General features: G+C 44.1%; 1 protein-coding gene across 1 annotated transcript in view; it reads right to left on the reverse strand.

The window, feature by feature from the left end:
* Positions 1–12,504, reverse strand: part of SMG1 (SMG1 nonsense mediated mRNA decay associated PI3K related kinase) — a 69,463-nt gene that overhangs the window by 14,657 nt on the left and 42,302 nt on the right. Inside the window, exons 40-50 of the mRNA XM_034426234.3 lie at positions 11,884–12,130; positions 10,464–10,693; positions 9,750–9,992; positions 8,685–8,933; positions 7,687–7,905; positions 6,139–6,329; positions 5,221–5,393; positions 3,908–4,187; positions 3,033–3,305; positions 1,457–1,691; positions 491–714 (exon numbers count right to left, since the gene is read on the reverse strand). Of these exons, the coding sequence (XP_034282125.2) occupies positions 491–714; positions 1,457–1,691; positions 3,033–3,305; positions 3,908–4,187; positions 5,221–5,393; positions 6,139–6,329; positions 7,687–7,905; positions 8,685–8,933; positions 9,750–9,992; positions 10,464–10,693; positions 11,884–12,130 (2,564 nt within the window). The remainder of the gene's footprint in view (positions 1–490; positions 715–1,456; positions 1,692–3,032; positions 3,306–3,907; positions 4,188–5,220; positions 5,394–6,138; positions 6,330–7,686; positions 7,906–8,684; positions 8,934–9,749; positions 9,993–10,463; positions 10,694–11,883; positions 12,131–12,504) is intronic.

The following is a 12,504-nucleotide window of genomic DNA, read 5'->3' on the forward strand; positions in this document are numbered from 1 at the left end:
AGCCCCTGAGATATTGGAAGATGCTATCATGTCTCCCCTAGTCCTTCTTTTCATTAAACTAGACATACCCAGTTCCTGCAACCATTCTTTATTATGTTTTAGCCTCCAGTCAGCTCATTGACAATCAATCTCTCGTGTTTTATGACTGTCATTCATCAGAGAGTGGGCTGTAGCATTATGTATCAACTGGGACTTGCAGTCTACAAAGGTAGCCCTATGTAGAACCTATTTAAAAAAGGTCAGGATGTGAGTTTCTGATTCTTTTATCCATCCTATTTTCTCCAGATGTTCATAAAAAGCCTCTCCTCCTTCGATAGAATGAATTTTATTTATTTTATTTTATTTTATTTCGAATTTATATACCGCACCTTCTCCCGAGGGACTCAGGGCGGTGTACAGCCAGATAAAAACATACAATACAAACATTAAAAAAACAATTAAAAGGATATATATTCAAGGTCAAATGAAAGATAAGCCGTCCGCTCCTTACCTTGCCACGTCAATGTAGTGAGAATGTGTTTCTTCCTCCAGACCCATGGCTGCGTTCCTTAAGTAAGACTGGAGAGACTCCACCAGGTTTTGCAAAGGAACATCAGTTATTTGCTCAATGAGGGTATCAAGCTCATTCAGCATACTTTCCAAGGTATATTCGCCTTTCATTAAGCACCTAAGAGCCTCGGGAAAGATGATCTGACGGAAATTTGAATTCAGTTCCTGTCGGAAAAAACACAAATACTTTCAAATCCATAGGGCATCCAAACAGAAAGAGTCAGCAGCGCTTAAATTAGGTATTTTTTCCACATCTTCCCTGGCAGGTCATGTGAAGCAAAAAAAAACCTGCAGCCTCAAGTGTTTTAAATACGTCTGAAGAAGCAAATTGATAGGAGAACACGTGTACATATATGCATGAGCTTGATCCCCTATTTTCAAATAATTTTTATTTTAAGGTGATGGTTGTGAGAGAAGAAGCCCATGAAGGGAGAGATGGTGTGAAGAATTACAGTGAGGTAGGAGTTTCCCAGGAAGGGGAGAGCACCTTCCAGAAAGAGGGGAGGGACGAGATAAGAGGCAGCACAGCCTGGAGCTGGATAGGAGACAGAGGAAGAGAGTTAGGACAGCCACTCCCTAGAATCTCCCACGGTATACTAGCAATAGCACTTAGACTTATATACCACTTCATAGTGCTTTATAGCCCTCTCTAAGCGGTTTAGAGAGTCAGCCTGTTGCCCCCCAACCATCTGGGTCTTCATTTTACCCACCTCGGAAGGATGGAAGGCTGAGTCAACATTGAGCCTGTCAGGATTGAACTCCTGGCAGTGAGCAGAATTAGCCCGCAGTACTGCATTCTAACCACTGTGCCACCAGTAACACAAATTCAATCAAAGTATTCTTCTGTTATGATTTATCCCAACAGAATCTCTGCAGAGTAACCAGATGTATTAAAAGCACATTTTACCTGAAGGGAGATGTAAACTCCATTAGCGAGGTGAATAGCTTCTGATGCTTCAACAGGGTTAGGAATATCTAAATCCTGAGGGGTCAGGTGACACTGTTTGAGTAGCTGGACAAGGCAAGTGACGTTGCCACTCATGCTACATAGTTCTTCCAAGAACCAGGCTCCATCACGGGACGTCAGGTCCACAAGCTGTTCTCCGGCACTGGATGCGGCCCCTTCCATCATTAAATTACGCCTAGGTAAGAAATTAACTTGGTTGGTAAAGGCAGATGTTCTCCCTCCCCACCCTGTTTTGAGTTTTTTTTTATTTTGAAAGCTGATGGGATGTATTAAAAATGAAATCTGAGGCAGTTTGTTACTGACCATTTGAAAGAAAGAATATAAACCAAGACAAAGGGGAAATAAGTAAAATAAAAGAGTAAAGTACGAGTAGTAAAATGCAAGTAAGAAAATGTGGCATCTAAAATGTCATTGAGGTCATAGTTTTACGATATATCAGTAGCTATTTATGAAATTATGAGAAAGTATTACAGGTAGTCCTCGACTTACAACCATTCATTTCTGACCTTTCAAAGTTACAACACTGAAACAAAGTGATTTAAGACCAGTCTCCACACTTATAACTGTCGGCAACATTCCGACAATCACAGGATCAAAATTCAGGTGCTTGGCAATGGCATGAATTTACGACGGATGCAGTGTCCTGAGGTCATCTGACTCATTTTGCAACCTTCCCAACTGACTTCCAACAAGCAAAATCAATTTGGGGAAGCCAAATTCACTTCATAACCGCACAATTCACTTAAAAGGCTACAATGATTCACTTAACAACTATGGCAAAAAGATCATAAAATTCGATGCAGCCTGCTTAACAACTAATTCACTTAGCAACGAGAATTCTGATCCCAATTGTGGTCGCAAGTCAACGATTATCAGTATGTCACTTTTTAAAGTAAAAACCATTGTTCAACTTCAGATTACAAATACCTGGTTGTCCTTGGACCATAAGAAAGAATTAAGGCCTTTGAACTCTGGTTGTGGAGACGACTCCTGCAAGTCCCTCGGACTGCAAGGTGATCCAACCGATCAGTTCTAGAGGAGATCAACCCTGACTGCTCTTTAGAAGGGCAGATCTTGAAGAGGAAACTCAGATACTTTGGCCACCTAATGAGAAGGAAGGACTCCCTGGAGAAGAGCCTAATGCTGGGAACAATTGAGGGCAAAAGAAGAAAGGGACAGCAGAGAACGAGGTGGCTGGATGGAGTCACTGAAGCAGTCGGCGTGAGCTTACATGGACTCCGGAGGATGGTAGAGGACAGGAAGGCCTGGAGGAACGTTGTCCATGGGGTCGCGATGAGTCAGACACAACTTCACAACTAACAACAAAAACCTGGTTATCCTAATATAAATCACTAAACACTATACAGGATAAATAAAAATGGAGGTAAGCTATTCATCTAATTTAAACATTATAACCTGTAAAACTAGAAGAGCAAAGACGTTTTGAGAACAGAAAGAGCACCCCCCCCCTCAATGCATGAGCCACTTGTGAGTCCATTTTTGCCAAGCATCTCACCTGGTGAGGCTGCAGAGGGCAGAGATGATGACGCTCGCTAAGCTCAGGGAACCTTCTTCTCCATTTTCGTGGAGGAAGACTTTAATGCAACGCTCAATTTCCTTTAGCTGCTCTTCGCACACTGGAACCGTGACGGCTTCCTGCTTCAACCGTTCTACCTGCCGGATCAGCCTGCTGTTGATATCCGCCGCATAGCGTTGCAAAGTCATTTCTGTCGTACTGATAAACTGACACACCGCCGGAGGAGGTTGAGGGGCATATTGTATTTCATACCTGGGAAAGCAACAAAATTATAAACGATTTTTTTTTTTAAAAAAAAGGAACACTCCACTACATGGTTTGCTATAATGCCAATGCTGGTCCACTGACCACGAGCTGTGTCCCATTGTTAAAACGCTATAATCTGCTCAGAGAAAACATTGGAAATGGTATAATAAAAGAGTAATAAAAAGCAGCTGAGCTTGGCAAAGTTAAAGTGCACAACTGATCATCATCATTTAACAACCCCATAATCCCTTGCGGGGTGGAGTTTGGGCAACTGAATGGAGCTAGCAGAGTGTTTACTGGCCAGATGCCCTTCCTGTCACCAATGCGGAGTTTTGTTCGGCAGATACATTCTCATTGTGCCCAGAGAGAGAAATATCTGCCTCTCCTAGGATCAAAGTCACAGCCTCCAGATTGTGAAGCGAGAACTCCACCTCTAGGCCACCGTACCACTCTTTAAAGTGCACAATTGAGGCAGGGGTCAAAATACTTTAGGAAAATAATGCGTATTATCACATGCCAATAGTGATCTAATGCACTTTAATGAGTCACGTTGGAGGAAATTAATTATTTTGATCCTCGCTTCTGTAGGTTTGAGAGAGAGAACTTACTTCCGGTAGAGTTCCTGGCAACGGTCGATGGTCATGTTTACAATGAGATCTTCCATCCAGACCTTCCACTGCTCGACACGGTGCTTCTGGAACACTGTTTTGGGATACTGTAGCGCGACAGTGGCGTAGTTGTGCAGCTGTTCCAGACAGCCGCGTAGAACTGAGCGCCTCTGCTGGAGAAAAGCACCAACCTCTCCTTCTAGTTGTTCACACTGGCTGATCAAGTGGGCCTGGCCCGCGTTCTGGAGAAAGGCGGTGGCAGGCACGTAGCTTGGAGGACCTAAAAAAAAATGAAACACCAGAGGAAACCATTCAAATCTACTCATGTTAAGAGAGAAACATCCATGGCAGAGTTCCCCAACCTTTTCGGCTTTGTTGAACCATCTTGGAGGGGAAGGGGGGAAGGCAGGGGTGCTATTCAGCAGGTTCTGACAGGTTCTGGAGAACCGGTAGCGGAAATTTTGAGTAGTTCGGAAGAACCAGCAAATACCACCTCTGGCTGGCCCCAGAGTGGGGAGGGAATGGAGATTTTGCAGGAGTGGGGAGGGAATGGGGATTTGCAGTATCCTGCCACGCCTACCAAACCACGCCCACAGAACCGGTAGTAAAAAAAATTGAATTCCACCACTGGGGGAAGGGATGGTTCAGTGTGCGCATGCACTCAGCTGCATTTGCGTGAGCCACTCGCGCATGCATGCACCCGCGGTTGCACAGCTTTAGCCGGCTCATTTTTGAACAGCTCACGGCCTGGGGGTTGGGACCCCTGGTCTATGGAGATTTTCAATCATCCCGGTCATGGTTATCCCGAAGGTGCTTTTTCCAAAAGGCACCTGGGACTTCCCTGGGGTGTTTTTTTTTTCCCCCTCCTTCAAAACATTTTGCTTCCCATCCCAGAAGCTTCTTGAGTTCTGAAAAAGTTCTGAAGAAGCTTCGTGGATGAGAAGCGAAATGTTTCCAAAGAAAAAAACCCAAGAAAGTCCAGTTGCCTTTTGGAAAAAGCACCTTCGGGTTAGAGAGAAATGCTCTCTGGAATTCAAAGGGTTGTCAGTAGAACTCTGCACCAAGCAAAAATTATTGAAACAAAACAAATTTAATAGCTGGCCATTAACAACTTAATTAACAACCAAATGAATGGCTGAATGAATGGCTGTAGTGAAGGACTCCCTATATTGGCCTCTGAAACCACTACTTGCAATGACTGCACCTTACTGTGAGCATGTACGAAATAAAGCAAACACATTTTTTTTTAAAAAAAAAAAGTTGGCCTATCCCCACATGCTGTCTCAGAATAGGCCCAACCCTCCATCTCGTACCAAGATCCATTTGAGTGCTGATCTCCTGAAGCAGGCTTGCAAGTTGAGTAGCTTCCAGATTACTAAATGCAGCTTGGTAGTGTGAGATCCACTGCTCAAATTCGTTCAGTTTCACCTGGACTGCTTCCTGCACTGCTCTCTGCTGAGATTGCAGCTGTGTATGCTCAGAATATCTGTATTTATGAATTTAAAAAAAAGGAGGGGGGTATGAAGACATATAGCTGAACTCAACATTTCTAGAGAGCTATTATCAACTTTACATCATCTGATATATTATTCTTTGGACACATCTGTTAAGTGGATTTCTGAACAGACCATTTTAAAAATCTAGAGCTGGTTTAGCAATTGTCTTTTAAAAATACTGAATTGAATCACATCATAACATTTCCGTTTATTTAATTAAATTTGTTTGCCACTCATCTCCCTGCAAGGTGAAAATTGTTCTTAAACAGTTGATCAAGAGTGTTTTCACAAGGGATCAACCATAAGTAAACAGCCAAGCCCAACATAATGAACTTCCAGATTCCTTAACTTTTTTTTTACATTTTTCTAAAATCCTTGAACACTTCACTGATATGACTGCAAGCCTTGTGACAGTTTTCATAGATAGATAGATAGATAGATAGATAGATAGATAGATAGATAGATAGATAGATAGATAGATAGATAGATAGATAGATATAGATATAGATATAGATATAGATATAGATATAGATATAGATATAGATATAGATATAGATATAGATATAGATATAGATATAGATATAGATATAGATAGATAGAGTACTAAACAAGTTAGTATCCAGGTCTCCTCATCTTAAAGACCCACAGCATGGTCTATCAAGTATAGTTGCCTAGGGTTTCATAAATTATTTTGAGACTCACCAAACGTAAGCATCATTTAGCAAAAATAACTACCTGTGCTGCAGTGTGTGAGATGGATGCTCAACTCCTTCGGCACTTTCCAGATAATCACTCTCTTCTAATAGTTTGCCTTGTAATTTTTCAATATCTGTCAGCTGCTCTTGCAAATGTAAATATTCCCCTAAACTGCTATCTAGTTTGGGAATGACAGTCAGCATTTCGTCTCTGTTCTTAAACCAGTTGACCTGTGAACAAATGTTACATTATAAGTAAGGTAAACTAAGTATTGTAAGTTTCCTGGGTTTTAGCGGATGTAAATTAACAAAATAGCAATAGCAATAAGACTGATATACCACTTCTCAGTGTTTTATAGCCCTCTCTAAGCAGTTTACAGAGTCAGCATATTGACCCCAAAACTCTGGGATCCTCATTTTACCAATCTCAGAAGGATGGAAGGAGGAGTCAACCTTGAGCTGGTGGGAATCGGATTGCTGGCAGTGGGCAGAATTAGCCTGCAATGCTGCATTCTAACCACTGCTCCACCATGGCTCAGCAATTAGAATCCTTTCATTCTTATTATGGCAATAATTTAGGATATTTCGTTTCCACATCTGTAGCGGAGAAGCATTTTAAAATTTAAAATATATACCGTATTTTTCAGACTATAAGACGCACCGGAGTATAAGATGAACCTTAGTTTTTGGGGAGGAAAATAAGAAAAAAGCTGATCAACTGTTCCCGGAGGTGAACTTTAGCAACAGGTTCATTGGTTGTGAGCGCTGCGCCTTACTTTTTTTTTCAGCCTCTCAAACCTCCCTTTCAGAGGCTTTTTTTTCAGCCTCTCAAACAGAGGTTTCAGAGACATTTTTCAGCCTCTCAAACAGAGATTTCAGAGGCTTTTTTCAGCCTCTCAAACAGAGGTTTCAGAGGCTTTTTTCAGCCTCTCAAACGGAGGTTTCAGAGACATTTTTCAGTCAAAAAATACGGTATATTGACTTTTGTGTGAAAGAAAATTTGAAATAGTGTAATGGTGAACCCTTAAAAATAAGCCAGGTTACGAAACAGTTTACCCAAGGACTAGTTGCTACTCTATTTTATTGTTAATGGGTAGAATAAGAAAATCTAGAAAGCCTAACAGAGATTCTCTCCCCGCCCCCCTATATGAAAGAGAATCAAGGAGGGGCAATCTTGAGCTTCTTTCTCACTCTCTCCAGACTCTAGGGGGCGGTGCTCATCTTAGTTTCTAAGCCGAAAGAGCCAGCGCTGTCCGAAGAAGTCTCCGTGGTCATGTGGTTGGCATGACTCAATGCCAAAGGCGCATGGAATGCTGTTACCTTCCCACCAAAGGTGGTCCCGATTTTTCTACTTGCATTTTTTACATGCTTTCAAACTGCTAAGTTGGCAGAAGCTGGGACAAGTAACGGGAGCTCACCCCGTTACGCGGCGCTAGGGATTCGAACCGCTGAACTGCTGACCTTTCAATCGACAAGCTCAGCATCTTAGCCACTGAACCACCGTGTCCCTTAATATTTGCACGGTACTCCTCAAATTTAGTACATTTAGGTCTTTCAAACGCAAACCCGTGTCAAGGGACACCGCTACCTTTATTTCTGCGACTCTCGAGGAGAAGAGGCTGCGGGTAATGTCCCTCTCCATTTCTCTTTTGCTCTGCTTGTTCTCTGCTTGTTGCCCCCCGCCACCGTACACAGCTCCAGCAAACCCTGCTTCGCCACCTGCGGTCCAGTCGACGAGCGGGTCATAGACAAAAGCTTCGAGTAATGTCAGCAGGGTTTCCCGTCCTCGGCGCATGATGTGCAGGACCTGTTTCAAGAGCAGCTGCATTACCCATGAGCAGGAGTAGGCTTCAAAAATTTTAGCAAGGGGTTCTCTGCCCGGTTGCTGGGTGGGTGTGGCCATGGTGGGCATGGTCTAGTCAGCCTTCTGCACCACGGCCAGGGGGGAGGAGGCTTCTTGCCCTCCCCAGGCTCCGGAGGCTTTTCTCGAGTCTCCAGGAGGGCAAAAAAAGCCTCCCCAAGCTCTGGAGGCCTATCGAATGTCCAGTAGGCCCATTTTTCACCCTCCCTGAGCCTCCATGCACACCCTGCACTTACCTGCATCCAAAACGGGCTGGGTGGGGACTCCTGGGAGGGGTGGGGCGGAGTGGGCGGGACCAGCCAGGAGTGGGATTTGGGGATTCTCCAAACTGCACAGAATCTTAGCTAGAGCTTCTCCCGAACCCCTGCAAACCCCCAGCAGCCCACCCTGCCCGTGAGCCCAGATCAACATCTTAGCAGCAGCAAGGCCTAGGCAGGTCTCTTTCAAAAGGGGATACTGCCAGTCCTCGACTTATGACCATAATGGAGACCACCCATTATGGACGATAAGTCATGACAATTGTAAAGCGGGTCATCATGTAACCGGATCAGATTTAGCAATCTTTTTCCGAAGGCAAACACTACAGTTATGAAGTGAATCCATTATTTGCTAGGGGATGTTTTTGCTGAACTACTGAAATACTGGTTTTTGGCTAAAATGTTCAAAAAAGAAAGGTTCTCAAGGATCTAATCTTCCATTTCTCAGCCCTGATCCTTCCCGCTTACCTGTTCACAAGAAAGCCTGAAAACCCCTTCCACTTTTGTTACTCCAAAGGCAGTTTCAATGTTTTGGGTCATCCGGAAGGGGACTTTCTCTGGCACTCGCAGGCTCTTCCCTTTTTCAAAGCAAACGTTGTAATCGATGTGCACAACTTCTCCTGTGGTCATGTCAATCAGCACGTTATCCAGATGCCTGTCTCCGAGACCGATGATGTAGCCAACCATTGACATCACCGCAGTCGATCTTGCGTACGACTTGGAAAGAGGAAACAAAAATTTAAACTGTAAACAAATATATTTTCTCACCATCTCCTTTCCCCAAACACCCCTGCTCACCAATGCTTACATTAAGTGCGTTCTGAATAGGAAAACCACTCAAGGGAACAAGGTCAACACATGCACAGAATGCGTTCACGGTAAATGAAATCATGTCTTTGGGGTGTGTGTGTCATACAGACAGGGAGAATTGTGTGTGCCTGTTTCTCCCATTTCCAGGATTGTGGAACAGCCGGGGAATTGTCATACCTGGACCTGGAATCGTCCTCCAAGCCCCCCTCCTGCACATGGACAAGCGTTTGGTAGAACTGCCAGTGTTGCAATAAAAATTAATGGACCTCCAGAGTCATTACGTAACTCTGAAATCATGTCTGTTTATTATATCTTTATGAAGGGGGAGAAACCATTTTGGAAATGACTCTGAATGTTTGTTTGTTCGTTTTTTTAAAAAAGAAAGGTCTAGCAAATCCAACCGAAAAGTTGAGCGGTACAGATAAATCTATTTTTATTTAAGAAAATATATATGGCTGCCTAACTCACACTCAGTGGCTCCAGCTGGCTTACAAAGATAAAAATTTTCATTAAAAAAAAAATAATAATAAAAAGCAATAACCCTCCACCCCTGGTGACAACAATTGGTCAAATAAGCCATTTGATGGGCTCCATCGCACTCTGGGTTCTCCAGGCCTGTTGGCAAAACCAGAGCCTTGAGAAAGAGTGTCAAAGTGTGTGTGGGGGGGGTGTGCAGTGTTATCTAACACACACAACATACATCCAAAGTCTTTAGTGTGTTACCTGGGTCACTCTCCACCATTCATCAGGTGTGGCACAAGACGACCAAAGCTCTTTAGCTAGAAGACTGGGTGGTGTGGCTTCCATTAACTCTTCCAAAACGGACTTCATGACATTCAGGGGCCAGTCTCGACGGGAGACGTCCAGACTAAGTCCAACTGCTTTCAAGGCTGGTCCAATTTTACTGTAGTAGAGTTCGCTGGGTCTGGGTACGATTCCTGGGTTCTGTGGGGCCTGATAAGAATCCTGCACATAAAACCACAGTTTGTTAAATGTGCTTTGCCCAGCTCAGCTCCAATCCAAAGAATGTGATTAGAATAATGGTGCCGCACGTTGAATGTAATATTACGCATTATCAGCTACCCAATAATTAATGATGGATAATAAATCTTTAAGGATTTACCCTTTTACTATTCCCATTTCAAACCATATTATTCTGGATGGGACAAGAAAATACAGCACTTCTAAATTAAAGATTATGTGGCTTGCCTGTCAGCTGATCCATCTTGTATCCACTTTATTATGCAATGGAGAAATAATACCATATTGATTACTAAGCTCTCAGCCAGGGGTACCCAACCTCCAGTTCATGGACCAGCACTGGTCTGCACCATGCCACCAACCCGGGCCGCGAAAACAAATGAAGCCCCATCTGTGTGAATGCCAAACAATGCACGGTCTTTCAAAAGTGGGAACCCCCTTCCTGCGTTGTGTTACCTTCTGGGCTTGCAACGCCGCCTCCCGCTGCTGCCACCTTTTGTAGAGCCCAAACAAAGGTGTGGCTCCATCCACCCACTGAATCAGGCCTGATCTTGTTCCCAGGGGAGTCACCGAGTAATGCCTGGCATGGAAACGAGGCGTCTCTTGGCGATTGATCGTAGCAAACATGGTGTTGACGATGGACAGGAACTGCATGATGCGTTCGTCCAGATGCAAGTCTTCAAGGCCTGCGCAGAAAAGCAGAGGAGGAGGGTTATGTGTGACATTCCTTCCTTGGTCCCAGCACAGGCTCCCTTGGGATTTGAGGCCTGTGTACAGGTAGTGCTCGATTTACAATCACAATTGAGGCCCAAAATTTCTGTAGTAAAGCTGGCTGGGGAGGTCACAAATGGCGATCACGTGACCCCAGGACGCTGCAACTATCGTTAATACATGCTGGTTGCCGAGCGCCCGAATCGCAAATCACCTGACTGCTGCAACAGTCTTAAGTGCAAGGACTGGTTGTAAGGTCACTTTTCCAGCGCTGTTGCAACTTCGAATGTTCGCTAAGCAAATAGTTGTAAGCCAAGGACTACCTGTATCTTTGTACAGTCAATATTTCCTGCTCAGCACTCTGCCTGGGTATTTACAGATTCCTAAAAGTGGTACTGGGTTCTTGTAAGCCACATGCACCTGCCAACTTAATAATTAAAGTGATCCAATGGCCAATGGGAGTAATAGAGACTATGTTGTGGCCCGCCAGCGAATCTGGCAGCAGATTCGGACAGTGAGGAGGCTGGGGAGGAACATGGGCCAGTCCTGGAGTCTGGGGAAGGTTCTGATGAATGCTCTGCGTCGGAGGCAGAGATGGGGCCAGGACCATCCGACAATTATCAGCTACCTTTGGAGTCAGAGATAAGTGGGGCTGAAGAACAGCTGGAGCCTGTTCCCAATGTGCGCATGCACAGAGCTGCCAGGAGAAGGGAACAGCTAAGGAACAAGGGCTGACTCGGGAGTAAAGGCACAGGTGGACAGTGAATGGCCCCTCCCATAGGGAATAAAGAGGAGCAAAAGGGGAGGGGAGTTTGCAAGAGACAATTAGTTCATTTCATTAGAGTGAAGATATATTTGTGACTCTCAGAGACTCCTTGCCAAGTATTTTCTTGTACAGCATTGCATTTGGAAGATATCGGCCTGGCAGTTCTCCAAGCCTGATAAGGTCTGTGGTTGTAAATTCACCCTGGAAAGACTGTTTGCCAGGACGTTGCTGGATGTGAATGAGAGGAATTCATATTAGCTTAATAAAAAGGGGTTTCGTTGGGACAAGGAGTCTGCTTCGTGCTTTTGGGAAGCCTAGGTCAGAACAGACTAAGAGAACAGTGGCATCTCTAGTCACTATCTCAGGGCTAAAATAATTCCTTAGCCCTAAAAGCCTTACCTTTGAAAAGATACGGGTAGTTTTTCCCATCAGAGCCCAGAAACAGGAGCTTCTTCGGTTTGGTTTTGGTTGGCAGAATGGTGATCGTGCTTCCTACGCTGTGTATGGTGACGGTGTCTCTGGCAGACACTTCTCCGGGGAGAGCTATCTCCGTGTTGGTCATGGCAGCCAGCCAGGGGCTGATCTCCTCTAGGCGCAAAATGTAGCTGGCCCGCTTCTGGGCTCTCTGTTGAAGGTTGAGCATCACCTGTTTTTTTAAGAAAAGGTCCGTTATGAGCACGGGGTTGGACTAAAAGACCTCCAAGGTCCCTTTCCTTATTCCGTTATTATTTTGTACACATATTTTTTTTTCACTGTCAGCATTTGATGTTTGTTTGTTTTGTTTTTTCTTTCCCAATTTTATATTTTAACTTTGGAGATAAATAAATTATTAATAAGAAGGGGGGGGAAAAGATCCAATATGTTGAACTATTCCAGTTGATGTATTAACTCTACATTCTATAAAGGAACCATTTAAAAAAAATCTTTTGTCTCATGATATAGGGAGAATTTCACTCGATCTGAAGCTTTATCTTGGGATCTATGGATTACGTTAGTCACCTTTCCAAGTCCCTCTTCTTG

Source organism: Pantherophis guttatus, chromosome 14 (assembly GCF_059756535.1).
Source record: "Pantherophis guttatus breed Tessera chromosome 14, ASM5975653v1, whole genome shotgun sequence".
NCBI lineage: Eukaryota > Metazoa > Chordata > Lepidosauria > Squamata > Colubridae > Pantherophis > Pantherophis guttatus.